Source organism: Arachis ipaensis, chromosome B01 (assembly GCF_000816755.2).
Source record: "Arachis ipaensis cultivar K30076 chromosome B01, Araip1.1, whole genome shotgun sequence".
NCBI classification, from domain to species: Eukaryota; Viridiplantae; Streptophyta; class Magnoliopsida; order Fabales; family Fabaceae; genus Arachis; species Arachis ipaensis.
The window spans coordinates 7,715,949-7,732,912 of NC_029785.2; the positions used below are offsets into that span (position 1 = coordinate 7,715,949).

Genomic DNA, 16,964 nt, shown 5'->3' on the forward strand with positions numbered 1-16,964 from the left:
GTATTTCTATTATTTATGTTTTATTCGTCTTATTTTATCCTATTTTTAAAAACAAACGCAACTTAATATACTATGTAGAAAAGAAAGATTTTAATTCCCCACACAATTTTGTCATCTTTTTCATGCTGAATATCTATTCAAACGTAGTACTTATTCAAGTTCTATTGTTCTACAGAATTTGAAAGTGTTACGTTAGATAGATAGTGTTCAATATATATGAGAAGAGAAAGTGTTGTTAATTTTGAAAATGGTTTAATAAAGATATTTAAATTTAATTTTTTTAAATTAAGTTTGATTATTTAAAATTTTGTATAATTTTTTGAATAATAGTAGTGTTAGGGAGTTAGCATATTTTATAATTTATAGTTATTAAATAATTATCATTAGTATTTTTAATGGTATAATTATATTTAATAGTGTGAAATTACATATTTTTTTATGATTAAATGTTAGTTAGATTTTAATAAAAATGCTGATCCCTAAAACTTTCTCTTTCGCATAATTAAACGTTGTACGTAATTAGAATTTAAAATTCAAATAACTGGAAATAAGGGAAAATTAGAATTTAAGAATCTTTAACAGTTTTAATTATAATGATTACTTAAATTCATGGGCCAGCTAATGAGTAAAAATTTATATTCTTATATTATTTATATTCAAATATCATAATTCATACCTACATTATCCCCTTGTCCTTTTATAAGAAGCAGAGGAAGAGGTGAAAGTGAATGAGTGAGTGAAGAGAGAGAACAGGGAAATTAGGATTCAAAACTTTGTTTGATAACCTAACGTTTGAAAACTTAAGGATTGAACATAACTACTGTAATTATAATAGAAGTGATGGTGATGGAAATCTTTTAATATATATGAGGTTCAGGGATGGTGGGATTTAATTGAATCTTAAACGGTGAAAATGTTCAAGGTTTAGGGGAGGTTGTTTAAAAAAAAATCTAAGATTGTTAAATAAACGTGGGTAAAGGATTGTTAATTAAATTAGATAAGGGCAAAGGATTAGGAATAAATAGTATGATCACAGTTCAATTAATTATATGTCAAATAATTTATTATTATTATTATATTAAAATGTTAAATTGTTAATATAACAATGTTCTTAATTTTTTTTTGAAAGGAAAAGTTCAACATCGAAATGGAGCAAAATAATACAGGAAAAAATAAAACAATCAAATAACTCCTGTGTCATCTCCGACATAGCTATCAACAACATGAGTTATTGACTACACCAGTTCGTAGCACATGAGAATGATTGAGCCACACAATCTCAAACTCCTGTTGTCTTACTCTGAAAAATAATCTCATTCCATCGTAGCCAAATGTTCCACATAACTGAGAAAAATCCAACCATCCAACTCCTGCGCAACTCTTTTCTTAGCGGCATCAATCTCCAACTCTCAAAGTGATCTTTCAAGGAATCCGGTGCAGTCCACTTCTGTCCAAACTCTGATATCCAGCACACCACACCTGTCAAGAGAACTCACAAGTAACAAATAAGTGTTGTAAATTTTCTACTTCTTTGTTACACAACACGCACAAATTATCGTTCTGTTGTAGAATTTTCAACCTACATAGCCGATCATTTGTATTGACCCGGCCTATCAAGACAAACCAAGTGAATAGCTCTACTCGAGGCGGAACTAGTCCTTTCCAAATTTTCTTTGTAAATTTATATCTCAAAAGCTCCTCATCCAAAGTCTCTTCCTGCATAACCTGCACAAATGAGTTAGTGGAATAAACGCCTTCCTTATCAAATTTTCACACTACTCTGTCTTGCACTTCTGCTATCAATCTAACAGATTGCAAGACTTGAAGCATCTAATCTAATGTATCTGTTTCCCATTGACGCAGTTCCCTTCTCCATTGAAAGTGTCAAACCCACTCTATCCCGTCCCAGAACCCACAGTCTCCAATCACTGATCCTTGTTGGTTTGAAATCAAGAAGGTCCTTAATTAAATTTAGAGATTTATCATTGTGATAGTGATCATAATATTGAGAAATAAATATTTATAATTTAATCTAAATTGTTCATGGTCATAGGATTATCAAAAATGACATTAATAATCCGAAAAGATCAATATATATATATATATAATGGTCTTCATTGGATGAAAATTAATAGATCTCCTTTATTAAATTATATATATATAGAGATATCACCATTAAACTGACTTACTTTGAAAATTTCTAATGGTTATAATTATCGCATATTTGTCAATAGGATATTCTCAAGATGAACATAGTAATATAGTTTTTTTCCCTACGACTGTCATAGTAATTAACAATGTATTTATTATATTTTGATTCCGGACACCTAATACCCTAGGGTGCTAGTTGAATGGATATTGGGTATAATTTAAATATTTGTAGAATTAATGATTATCCAATAAGGAATCCGTCAACTCTCGGTAAAGAGTTAGAGTTAAATAAAACCTTGGCCAAGGAGATTGAATGATTGAAGAAATGAGTTTCTTACGTCATTTATAGTTCATTATAATAATGGTAATAAGTTAAAGTTTGACAATTAAACCATACTCTAAGGGTTAACCAAGAGTTAAAAAGATGGAATGAATTATACTTTGTTCTTCTCAGGTTCTTAGTAAAAATATATTACTTCATACTATCGGGTTATTGAGGAGTGTTGCTAGTCGCCAACCTTAATTAGTAAATTTAGTACGACTAATTTATTACCCCCTTAGTATTGAATCTATAGGGTCACACACTAACGAGTGTTCTAACCTTTGCTGTAGAATTATTTAATTTTTATTTTGATTTGATCAAATAAATAATTATATTAATTCAAATAGAATATTATTTTATTCTTTGCTAGCACCAAGAATATAATAATAGTATGATAATTGAGAATATTAAATGAGATTTGAGAATAATTAGTTATTTTATTTCTAAATTTATATTCTAAGTTTGGATAAGATCCTAACTGATTCTGTTTCAAATTATTATGATATGATTCATAAATTTGAAAGATTCAAATTTAAAATAATAAGATATGATTCAAATTTGAATTGAGATTCAAATTTAAAATCAGTAACAAATCTCAATACTATATATATGTATGCCAAGAGTCGAGGAAATAGAAGAGAATAACATGAGTTTTATTCCTTTACCTCTACACACATAAATGTATGTGAGCCTAATTCTTGGAGAAGAATTTTATGGCGTGCAAAGAGTTGCAAGAGATTTCTCAATTTAGATCAGATGTCCATTGGTTAAGGAGTTGACAACAAAGGTTGGTCTCAATGTGGATACGCATAGCGCCTTCGTACCATCGAAGGAGAAAGTGATTTTTATTAGCGTACATAGGTATTTAGATGATCTATATATTGTTTATTTGAATAAAATTTAAATACAAAATAGATCTTTAGGATTACTTTCTTTTCTTCCGCTACGTGTTATGAACTCATGGTAATCTTTCATAAGTATACTTTTTGTCCTTAACGTCTGTAATTTTTTTTCGAAAATATTTCTAACATTTAATTTCACTCAATTTTATCCATAATATTTTTTATTTACATAAAAATTATCTTTAAACGTTAATTCCATTTAAAATTTTAGAGACAAAATTAAAATCATTCAAAGGTAGTTTACAAATAAAAAACATTAGGAACAAAATTGAATAAATAAAAAATGTTAATGACAAATTTAAATAAAATTAAATATTAGAGATATTTTTAAAAAAATCATAAATGTTAGGAACAAAAGATATCCTTTACTCATTAGATATTTTAGGGTTTAGGGTTTATGGTTATGTAACTATGTCTTGATCGGTAACTTCTGATTGTGGCTAATTTTGATGGATTACTTTTAAGTTAATAGTCAAATTAGTCTTTAAAATTTTCTAAATTCGTTCGCGAGAGATTTTCTCTCTTAGAAAGTAATACAATGGTAATTGAGTTTTATGTACTGAATAATTCCTTGATGGTTTACCGTAATTAATGGAAACTTGGTTGATTGATGCGAATTATTGTAGTTGTATAATGAGATTGATTCTTGTAATCTTGTGTGTTAAAAGGAACTAGTGGTAAATGGGTGTAATTCTTTTAGTTTTCTACTCAATTTCTTTTTCAATTTCTTGTACGACTAATCTTGTGTGTTAAAGGAACTAGTTGTTGCATGCTCTTTTCCGCTTTAAAAGGACACACATGCACCTGCTTCACTTGATAGATTAGATGCTTGCATGGTTCAATGGTGATAAATTAAGGGCTCTAGCTATATGAATATTAGGTTTATAGGAAACTAAAAAATTTCTGGGACATTGAACGTTCTGAGGGACTAACCAAACTTGGAGGAATTTTGGATTTGTTGATCATAAAAAAATCTTTGATATACATTAATTTTTGAAAAATCAATGTTACATTACCAACAAATATTATTATTTTTGGCCAGCACTTAGTCAGTAATAATTTGCACTCATATTTACATACGTTTTACATAGATGAAGTATATAATTTGCACCTATATTTATTAGAGTTTTGCACACATAAATCAATACCGTTTGCACCCATAAATCAATATAATTTATATCCACGTTTTTTTCAGAATTTGCACATATAAATTAGTAAAATTGACAATTTGGTATTTGTGCTAGTCAAATGATGACAAAAAATACTAAAAGTTGCTGACTTTCAAGAATTTCTCTATTTGAAATAGGCGATTTTCCTACATGCATAATTCTTCACTACTTTAATAGTTCTATGGTTTGAGAATTTTGCGCACTTGTATAATGTCAGGAATATCTTATTTATTCAGAGAGCAAGAAAGGGAAGCAGAAAAACAAATTCAGTATATGGCGTGATGGGTTATTACAGGAGCAAAGTCAAGAAGAACAAATTAATCTGATTATACATTGAAAATTTCAGGTCATCAAAAAAACTTTCAAGATCTGTCATATGTATGTGTAGAATAGCGAAGATTCTGGTTCACAACATATGGTTGTATATACAGACTTAAAGGATGAACTGAAGTTACTTCTGGGAAATATATTATTGAATTTGTTTGCCTTAAAATTGTGATGTGTGTTCTAAATCGCCAATGATATTTGGAAGCGAATTACTTTTTCCAGACTATAAGGCAATGGTCATGTTAACTAACTGAATTTTGAAATGAAAACTTGAAATGACCTTGTATTAGTATAGAATCTTTAGATAGCTAAACATGTTCTTGAAGCAAAGCTTAATCCTCAATTAAACATTTGAAGGATAACACGTTTATGAACTATTGTCTTATTAGCATAAAATTTGCCATCTTTGGATGGCTAAACGTGTTCTTGAAACAAAGCTAATCTCAATTAAACACTTGAAGGATAACAATGGGACTCCTGAAGAGCTTATCACCTCTATTAACAAGTACTTTCCGCACATTGTTGACACCAAAATACTCTTCAACAATAATCATGTGCTCCAAGAAAGGATGAAAAGGTCAAGAAAACCACTGGACTCTGCATTTTCCACAGATTTCTGTAGGTTCCAATGGCAGTGATCTTGATTCACCGGCACATGTGAAGGTGAATGTTGAAGTTAATGATTTGAGGTTCATTTCTGCATTATCTCTATAAATCATGAATGGTAATGTCTAAGTGGTTTAGAAAATGGTGTTATCTGCATAATATAAGGTTATTCTCCACATGTATTCAATGGGGCAGCAAATCACTGACTCATACTATGAAATGGAGTTTATGCACAATTTCTAGTTTGCATTTTATTGATTTTTTTTTTATGTATAACGGGGCCCAAGGCCCAGGACAACAAAAGATCACAGCGTAACGCTTCTGGAGAATTTCATTCCACTTCTATCAGCAAGCACTTGATGTGCGACCATGGCAGGCGGGAGCTTGAAGCAATGGACTCCATCTTCTTGTTCTTGCCCTGCCTTAGCAAGAGCATCTGCACAGAAATTTGCCTCCCGGTAGATATGACGGACAACGGCGCTCTCTAAGCCAACTAGGAGCTCTTTAATAGCTCGAATTAGAGTAGATTGAGAGTGCTTCTCCACTGATGTCTTTTGAATTAGCTCCACAGCACATTTGGAATCAGACTCAACTACAAGTTTGGAGATTCTCATCTCCGTTGCTAATTTAATGCCAACATAAAAGCCCCAGATCTCTGCCGTAGTGATGGTACACTTTCCAATCTTCATGCTGAAACCTGCTACCACACGGCCCTCCCAGTTTCGGATAATGCCGCCACACGCCCCTCTACTTCCAGGGTGGAGCACCGAGCCGTCCACGTTCAGTTTAAGCCATCCCTGTTCCGGCGGTTCCCATCCGATTGATTCCTTTCTGGTAAGTCTTAAGGTTTTGGTACTGACCTCTGTTAGGTTTAGGGCAAAGTGATAATGATCTGCAAGATTAACTGCAATGCGACTGAATTGGGTGTTTGGTAAACTATCTTCACTGAAAATAAGCTCGTTTCTGCTTTTCCAGGCTAAGTTACAAGTGGTGGTGAAAGTTATGGGCCAAGGTGTCCCATTAACAGAAGGAGATGCTTCCAGAAGATTTTTTCTCAACCAGTCGTGGAAGGATTGAGAGAAAAAGGTGTCCTGGTAATCTCTGGGAATGATACTAGTCCACACTTTGCGAATAAAAGGGCAATCCCGCAAAACGTGGAGTATCGTCTCTTCAAACTGATGGCATCTGGGGCAGGTACTATCTTCAGTTAATCCTCTGCTTTTCCTTTTGCTGTTTGTTAAAAGAGCTTCATGAGTTAAAAGCCAACTGAAAGACTTTAATCTCTGGGGAATCTTTAATTTCCAAACTTGCTTATATATGTTACTGTTCTCACTATTACCCTTGAAAAAGGCATCATAAGCTGTTCTGATAGAAAAATTTCCATCTGCTGCTGGAGCCCAACTCACACAATCCTCCCCTGTAGAGGCATTAGGGGCTTTTAGGGTGCGAAGATGACTAATTAGCTCATCAGGCAGAACATGAGAGATTTTCCCCCAATCCCAATTCCCATGCTCATCCGCATAATCTTTGACCTTTTCTGCCATTCTGTTCTCGTCCAGGTTCATAATAGCAGCTTCTCGTAGTTTAGGGATTCCTGGGACCCAATGATCCTCCCAAAAAGAAATATCATTTCCATCTTCTATTCTCCAAACGAGCTGATTACAAAACTTATCCCAAATAGAAGTGATTCCTTGCCACGCATTCGAACTGCTAGTTTTTTTGTGAACTTTTGGAACCTTGCCATTCCCACATCCGTACTTAGCCTTCATGACTTTAACCCACAAGGCGTCCTTATTATGAATGAGACCCCAAGCCAGCTTCATAAGGAATAACTGGTTAGTCTCGTGAGCTTTTCGAATACCCAATCCACCTTCTTCCTTGGTCCTACAAATTTTGTCCCAATTTAGAAGGTGGACCTTCTTTTCCTCTTCATTACTTCCCCAGAGAAAATCCCTACAAATCTTATCAATCTTATTACAAACCACCTTTGGAAGCTTCATAGTTTGCATACAATAGCTAGGGATAGTGGATAGGACAGATTGGACGAGCGTAGTTCTCCCGGCAAGAGATAAAGTCCTCTTGTTCCAAGAAGACAGCTTGGATTGAATCCGATCAATCACAAATTGAAATTGTTACTGGTTGCATTTCTCGTGAATGAGAGGGACTCCTAGATATCTTCCTAGATTTGATGTGAGTGGCACTCCAAGATCCTGGCTAAGTTGTTGCTTGATGTTGTGGTTCACGTTCTTTGAAAAGAAGACACACGACTTGCTAAGGTTGAACTTTTGTCCTGAACTATCACAGAATATTTGAAGGGTCTCCTTAATAACTCGAACCTGTTGCAAGCTCGCCTTGGCAAACAGCACCAAGTCATCTGCAAAGCATAGGTGAGAAATATTAGGTCCGTTTCTGGAAAGGATTATAGGTTCCCACTTTCTATTCTCTACTACTTTGTTAATCATATGTGATAATCTTTCAATACATAAAACAAAGAGGTAGGGGGAAAGAGGGTCTCCCTGTCTAACGCCTCTAGTAGGAGAGAACGTTTCAAATGGTGATCCATTCCATAGGAGATTCATAGTTGGGGATGAAATGCAATAAGCAACAACGTTGATAATGTTCTCTGGGATTCCCGCATCCTTTAAAGTATCCACCACAAAGTTCCAGTTTAATCTATCATAAGCCTTTTCTAAATAAATTTTTATCGCCATTAATCCTTTGCCTCGGTTCTTGCTTCTCATAGTATGGACCACTTCCTGTACCACAAGAATATTATCCGCACTAACCCTGCCAGGCACAAAGCTAGATTGAGTGTTAGCAATAAGAGTAGGCATAAAATTTTTAAATCTAGAAGCCACAATTTTAGTGATCACTTTATAACACACGTTACAGAGACTAATGGGTCTGAAGTGGCTAAAATTTTCCGGAGCTGGATTTTTGGGTATGATAGTAATCAGTGTTTGATTGACTTCCCTGATATTCCTCGGGTCTTGGAAGATGTCCTTGACCCAGCTGGTTAATGATTCCGCTACTATATCCCAGGAGTGTTGGAAAAATTTTGCTGGGATTCCGTCGCTGCCCGGTGCCTTCCAACTTCCCATGTTAAATATAGCATTTTTAACTTCCTCTCTAGAGGCTTCCTTCGCAAGCTCAGCATAGTCTTCTTCATGAAGCTTGGGGAACCAGTTTTTAATAGGGTAAGGCTTATTATTCCCGTCTGACGAGTAGAGAGCCTTAAAGAAATTCACTCCCCATTTCTTCAAATCATCAACATCATCAATCCAGTTACCTTCCTCATCTTTAAGTGCAGTAACTTTATTCCTTCTCCTTCTTCCATTAGCCTTCTGATGAAAATATCTAGTATTTTTATCACCAAAGTTAATTTTATTACATCTAGACATTTGTTGCCAATAGCTTTCCTCTTGGATGGAGATGGTCTCATACTCCTTGATGAGATCATTTTGAAGCTTTTCTAAGAAAGGATTAGGGTGAAAAGATAACTTGTTATTAATACCCTCCAATCTGTTCAGAATTCGTTGCTTTTTTCTAAAGATGTGTCCAAAGACGTCCTTGTTCCATAACCTTGCTTGGGCTGTGAAATTCCTGACATTTTGAACAAGCCCTTGAGTTTTATTCCAACTTCCTTTCACCAAGTTATTATAGTCTTCATGCAGAATCCAAGGTGCAAGGAATCGAAAGGGTTTATCCCTCCCATCATCATTAGCTACCTGAAAGTCAAGAAGGATAGGTAAATGGTCAGATTTTAATTTAGGAAGATGCTTCACACCAACATCAGGAAAACGATTAGAGAAGGAAATATTGCTGAGAAAACGGTCAAGCCTCTCTTAATATTTCTTCTTTGCCAGGTGAAAGGGGGCCCTGAGAAGCCCAAATCTTTCAACCCGCAAACATTTGAACAGTTTTGAAACTTATAAGTATCAAGAGAAAGGTTGGAGGATCCCCCTGTGTCATTTATCGTAAGAGTAGAGTTGAAATCCCCTCCTATACACCATGGGCCTGATATGCTATTAGCAATGTCCTCCAACTTATCCCATAGTGCATTGCGATTTCCTACTTGAGGGCTCCCATAAATAGCTGTGAAGAACCAAGGAGGTTCTCTATTCCATTGAACCTCCAAGTGGATAAGCTGTCTATGTATAGTAATGGGTTTGATGTTCCAAAGATCTTTCTTCCATAAACACCAGATACCACCCGAGAAGCCTTCAGCTTCGCTGACACACCAGCTATCAAACCCAAATTTTTTAATAATCAGCTCTGCTTTCTTCCCTGAAATATGGGTCTCAAGTAATATGCAAAACGTTGCCTTATACTTAGTATATAAATCAGTTAGCATAGAGTGGAACCCCTTTGCAGAGGCTCATCTGCAATTCCAAATTAAAATATTCATCATAAGAAAAAAAAAACTAGAAAACATAAAAATAAGACAAGGGAAGAGACTCCCTGGACAGAGAAGAGAAGAATTAAGTCTCCATATGCCGAATATCCTCGGCATCAGCTTGCTCTTTGACTCTAGAGTTGTCATCATGCATATGACTATCTGTCACTCCAATGTTCTCTACCCTGGTATCCTGTTCACTCTCAGGTGGTTTGTCTTTGATAATTCCTGTTTGACCTTCTACTCTTCCTCCCCCCATAGCGGTGGCTATAAGGTTTTTCGTGTGATGGTCAAGATTGCCAAACAGAGGGATAACGTTGCCCTCTTTATGGCTGTTGTAGATATTCTTCCCTAACCTGCTGAATTGTTTCCAGTATTCACTGTGGCTTCCTTCTTTACTTCTGTTATTTGTTGCATCTATTGGAGTGTTCTCTTGCTTCTCTGTATCAACTTGATTTTTTGCTTCAGAAGTGAAATTTGTTTGTGCTGAGTTGTTGTTTGTGTTTAGAGCTTCCTGCTTGATTTTGGTTATTCCTTTTGCTATTATCAGTGTTCTTGCCTTTGTAGGTTTTACTTATTGTAAAATTCTTTGCAGCAGCATTATAGTTTCTCTATTGGTTTTCCATGCTGGCATAAAATTGCACTCCTTTTACGTAAGCATCATTTTTCTTTTCCTTATTAGAATGAATATTCCTTTCCAAATGCTCTCCATTTTCCTCTTCTATCTCTTGCTCCTTTAATGCATCAAATCTGCCTACATAATCATTTCTTTCCTTTTTTTCAAACGCCTTACCAGAATTTTGTCTATTCCATCTTTGGGGTTTTTTAACCACCATCCATGGTCCAAAGGGACTTTCCTTGTTTTCCAAGCCTTCAATATTCAAATTTTGATTGATTTGTGGGATTTGGTTCTGCTGAATATTCTCAACGTCTTGATTTTTCATATCTGATCCCTGATTTTTTGCTATCATATTTTCTTTCCCATTTTGTTCTTGCTGACTCTGCTTCCCTTGTCTTAGGTTTCCGGCGTTGTCACCCCCTCCGTGGTGTCTCCGGCTAGAGTCTTCACCATGGTTTTCTGCATCTTGTTTGGTCTCTTTTGCCAATTCAACACACCCGTCCATTTTGTGTCCATATCTTCCACAAGAGAAACAAATTTGGTGGAGTCCCTCGTATTCCAATTTAAAATCCTTACCAAGGGCAGTGAATGATGGAACAAGCTTTCTTCTAAGATCTATTTCCACACATATACGTGCAAATTTTCCTCTGGAATGGATTGAGGTGAGCTCGTCGACACGAAGCATGACTCCCAAGGACATCCCCACTTTCCAAAGGAAGTGCTTGTTGTAGAGCTCTGCCAGGAGATTCGGAATTCTCACCCAAGTGGCCAATTTCCGCACCTCTGTTTCCTGTGGGATGAACAATGGTCTCCATCTTTGCACTAACAGATAATGGTCAGCAATCATCCATGGTCCTTCGAAAAGGGCATATCCATAATCCTCCTGAGAAGAGAATCGAACCAGGAAGAACCCTTCTTCGAGATCCATCACTCGGATAGCCTCCTTTCTACCCCATCTTCTGTTTATCCATCTTTCCATAGTTTGAAGGTTAATCCTCTTACCTAGAGGCTTCACAATCAGCGTCTGTTTCCATGGCCTGCACCACTCGTCATACTCCTCCAGGGTCACTTCGATTGATGGTTTTGGGTTGAAGGGAGCCCGAGACTCTGTACCCAGATCCCCGATTTCATGATCAGAGAGATAGTCCTCTGCCACCATCTCAACAATGTTTTCCGGATTTAATTTATCTAGCCCATCTCCTAATAGGCGATCTCTGTAAGAAACTTTTGCAGGTTGGGTCATAGCAGTTTCAGGCACCATCTCCACATCCAGGTTGACCTGCTGTCCATCTATCATCACATTGGACTGTTCTCCTTGATTAGATTCTTCTTCCATCACGACATCCCCCTGTCTTGTTGAAATTATCTTGACTTTCTTCGTACTTCGTGCAACTAAATCCTCCTCCTCCGATGATCGTTTCTCGGTTTCCAATGAGAGAGTTTCATGGTTCATTTTTCAGTTTCGGAGAGGCTATTCAAGATAAACTGATCTTACAAGCGCATTTTATTGATAGTGGAGATTATGTTTTATCACCTGAAAAAGAAAAAAAAAAAGTAAAAACAATGGATTTATGTACAACTTGTATTTGCATGTGATTGTAGTTATATATTTTTGGCAATTTCCATGAATGACTCAAATATTTTCTCTTTTTGTCCTCCTTTTGATTTCTTCCTTTTCTGATATCTGACTCCAGCAATCTCTAAATTACCCTTCTCTTTCGTTTTTGCATTTTATATCACTTGCTGTCCAAGCTGTCTGCATTTTTGGATGTAATCAACATAACATATATTTATATGCAAATTCTGGAGCCAAACATGAGGCCGGATACGATGCTTTTATGACTGGTTGCATCTTTGCCCAAATATGCAGTGATTTAGGAGTTGATTATAAACACCGTGAATCCTCTCCACAACAACTAGCCCTCAATGAGATTGAATGGAAGACCAAGTTGGTTGACAAAGATTGAATGGAGACCACATTCAAACTTTGGAGCCATTTAGCAATGCTCTTTTACGAATGCATATGTTACATCTTTAGAATGGTAATATCAAGTTATTAACCAATTTTCTATAGTTCTTTCGAATTTCTATAACTATTTCGAGATCATCCTCTTACATTGTATTTTAAGAGAAGTACTAAAGTTACCAGAATTTCTTGTTTTTTGCCATTATTTAGTTATCAACTTAATTTTTTTAATCTAATAATCCAACAATATACTTTATCTCATACTTTTAAATATTGATGGTAAAAAATAATAAATTCTGATAGACTTTTAATATTTTTTATTTATTTAAAGTATTGTTTTAGTACTTATTTTAATAGTGGAATTTTCGTGTTTTTTGAGAACTAAATGTAAGCATTTTAGCTGGATCAGTGTATATCGCAACTCTTAATTTTTATATTTCATATATTTTTTATTTATTTTAGTTAAGAGGTTCATTTTTATTATTATCTTAAATTCTATCTAGATATCTTAGATTCGCATTTAACTTATCTAAAGTCTTTTAAGGATCTTAGAATAATTATATAAAGTATCTCAAAAGGTGTTTATAAAAATATTTAAGCTTGTTATTTAAAATAATTTTTTCTAAAATAACAATATTTTATTCTGTCAACAAAAAAAAAATTCTTCAACCTCACAAATTAGTTTAAATCAAGTAGCAAGAACGACTCTTGAATTATGTGTTAACAAATAGTTCAACTCCTCAAACCAAATTTCTAATACAGACATACAAAGTGGAAATTTCACTTAAAAACAAGTCTTAATTACATCCAAAATGTCTATTTATCGTAAATTTATTAATTTAATAGTAGAAATACTCAATTCAAATACAAAGAGAAGATATCAAAAAATACAACACTAATCCTCTCTAATAAAAAAAAGTGACTAATGACTTGGAATACAAAATAAATGTAGAGATACAAGTACAACATATAAAAAAAAATTTACAATTTTTTTTTTCTAACACGGACTATATTATTTAACTTCTATTGTATAAAACTAGACTAACCAAATCACTTGTTGTTACTAATTCCTAGATAGTAAAATTATATTGCAAATACAGCAATTTGTGGTGTTATCAACTTATATATAGTTTATGAGTTGTAAGTTAACACTCTCAAAATTAAAAACTTTGATCAAATAACTTTTTTTTGACCTTTAAATATGTGTAACTTGAATAGGCATCTTGGTAGCTAAAACCCATTCTACATTTGTAAATAGAAATTAGGAATGCCAGCTGGCATAGTTAATCAGTTAGAGATTATAGCTAATTAGTTAAGTTAATGATTCTTTTATTTTTTTTCCTTTTAACTTGTATATAAACAGCATGTTTGAATAAGGGAAATTCCCAATTGAGTATTTTCACATCAACACCACTCTGAGTTCAATTCCTGTTTCTTTCTCTCACTCTTTCTCATCACATACTCTCACATCTTGCTTCACCATGGATGAAGCTTGATTTCTCTTCTCCAATCTCATTGCCCTCTGTTCTTGGACTTGCACGATAGAGTTTGATGAGAGCATGACCCTCTCTTTGACGCGTTTCCACATGGTGCGGTGAGCGTGGAAGGGAGGTAACCGCTCCGATCAACGAGACTAAGAATAGAAGATCTGAATCTGGCAACCAAACAGATTCTTGAATTCGCCAATTGTGTTCTTGAATTTCATTTCCTTTCATTTTCCCCCTGGTAACCGCTCCGATTTCTTTCGTCTCGAAAGATCCCCTTCTCATTTTCTTCAATCCCTAAATTGCAATGGATAACACTCAACCGTTGAATCCCAATGTGATGGATGCTCAATCAATTGCGAATTTCTTGAAACAAATGTCAGCAATTCAAGCTCAGATGGCGAGAAATTCAGTCAATTCATGGCAAGATCCGGCAAGCCCTTACTTTCTCCATCCGAGCGAAAGTCTTGGTAATCCTCTAATTCCAGTTATTTTAACTGCAAGCAATTACAGTGCTTGGAGCAGAGCCATGTTGTTGGCCTTGAAGTCGAAGAATAAGCTCAAGTTCATTGATGGATCAATCACAAGGCCGAATGAAAACGATGCGCTTTTTGAAGCTTGGGAGAAATGCAACACTTACTTAGTGTCATGGATAACACTATCATTGAGTCCTGAAATTTCAACAAGCGTGATTTGGAATAATAACGCCTCAGATATTTGGAAGGAACTGAGAAATAGATATTATCATGGTGATAAGTTTCGGGTGGCAGAATTGCAGGAAGAACTATTTCAATTGAAATAGGGAGACGCTACTGTTATGGCTTATTACACAAAGATGAAATCTCTTTGGGAGGATTTGAACAATTTCAGACCCATTCCTGATTGCGTAAATTGTACTTCTGTGTGCTCATGTGGGTTGAATATAATCAGAGAGCATAGGCAAGAGGATTGCACCACAAGATTTTTAAGAGGACTGAATGACCAATACGCTAATGTCAGATCCCAACTAATGCTGATGAATCCCACACCTGATATTGATGCTGCCTTCTCCATGTTAACACAACAGGAACGACAATTCAATGAATGCAATGAGTCCAAGGTTTTCTTTAACAGATCCATGCAGTCGAACAATGAGAGCAACCGAGGGAGAGGCATAGGGAGAGGTAGACACCAGGCTCTTGGCAGAGGACAAGGAAGCAGAGTGCAATGTACATTCTGTGACAAGACCAGCCACACTATTGAGACATGCTATAAAAAGCATGGTTTGCCGCCTCACTTGAGGCAAAGGCAAATCAGTAGCGTCAACTACATTGCTGCTGAAGCACCTGCTGAGAAGAGACTTGATGATCTCAGCCAATGCAGCCTAACCAACAGTCAGAAGGAAGTTGGTGATTCTACAAGTTATGAACTCTCTTCACACCAAAAGGATGCAATTCTGCAGTTTCTCAAAGGACAGGAGGCTCCGCAACAACCTCAAGTCACAAATCAGGTTCAATCCACCACAAACAATACTCCATTGATTCAAGGTAACACTGTCATTTTAAAATACAGTAGCAACATTTCAACCTTTGTTACTGTTAAATCTCACCTCTGGGTAATAGACACAGGGGCAACTGATCATGTCACTTTTAATTTGGACGATTTTCAATCATATCAAGAAATCAGTCCCATGATTGTTAGAATGCCTGATGGTAGCCATACGACTAGTAGCATCATTGGCACCATAAGGTTTTCTAATCAATTATACCTTTCAAATGTGCTTTTCATTCCAAACTTCGATTTCAAATTAATTTCTGTGTCAAAATTAACCAGCAAGTTGAAGTGCAAAATGCTCATAGATGACAACTTATGTGAGATACAGGACCAAGCTACTTTGAAGAGGATTGGAGTAGCTAAATGTGCTGATGGTCTCTATACATTGGATAAGCAATTTTTCTGTTCTGCAGCTCACAAAACTGATTTCACACACACTTCCAGGCACCCATCACTTACATTCACAGCAGCTGTCACTACTGATGACAATTCTGCAGCTTACACACATATCATAAATGCCTTATGGCATACTAGATTAGGTCACATTCCACAGCATAGACCTCAAATAATGCATAAAACTCATCCCTTCATCAATTGTAATGAACAAATAAATCCATGTAACTCTTGCCATTTAGCAAAGCAAAAGCGATTACCATTTTCATATAGTGCTTCTGAATCTCTTAGTTGTTTTGATTTGTTGCATCTTGACATTTGGGGTCCTATATCAACACCTTCCATTCATGGACACAAGTACTTTTTAACCATTGTGGATGATAAGAGTCGATAGACTTGGATACATTGCATGAAAGCCAAGTCTGAAGCGTCTGACCTTGTTAAGAATTTCATTGCAATGGTTAAAACCCAATTTAACAAAACTGTAAAATGCGTGCGAACTGATAATGGCCCTGAATTTCTCTTAAAATCATTTTATGCATCTCATGGCATCTTGCATCACACATCTTGTGTTGAAACCCCCCAACAAAATGGTATTGTGGAGTGAAAACACCAATACATCTTAGAGGTGGCAAGAGCTATACTATTTCACTCATCCATGCCAAAATGTTTTTGGAATTTTTCTGTCAAACATGCTGTGCATCTAATCAATATCCAACCAAGTGAATTTTTCAAAAACAACTCTTCTTTCAACATCATTTTTAATAAAATACCAGATTTAAGCAATTTAAAGGTATTTGGATGTTTAACATATGCATCAACCCTTACTAATGGCAGAACAAAATTGGATCCGAGAGCCAAGAAATGTGCTTTTTTGGGCTTCAAGGAAGGGACAAAGGGATTCACTCTTATAGATTTGCAATCCAAAAATATATTTACATCTAGAAATGTTATTTTCTATGAAAACCACTTTCCATACTCAACTTCAGAATCTGATTCAACCGATAACCCAAAAATATCAAATGCTGAACTTATCCAACATTCACAAAAATCACAGCTCTTTCGACATAATTTTGACGATCCTTTTACCGATGAC

At 35.3% G+C, this 16,964-nt stretch overlaps 1 protein-coding gene across 1 annotated transcript; it reads left to right on the plus strand.

Moving 5' to 3' along the window:
- Positions 14,760-16,262, plus strand: LOC107645516. The gene has a single exon (XM_016349565.1). It carries the CDS (start codon positions 14,760-14,762, stop codon positions 16,260-16,262), a length of 1,503 nt encoding a protein of 500 aa, XP_016205051.1.

Bases quoted from the DNA above. Each gene is read 5' to 3' on its own strand.
- LOC107645516 (XM_016349565.1), top strand. From the start codon at position 14,760: ATGGCTTATTACACAAAGATGAAATCTCTTTGGGAGGATTTGAACAAT.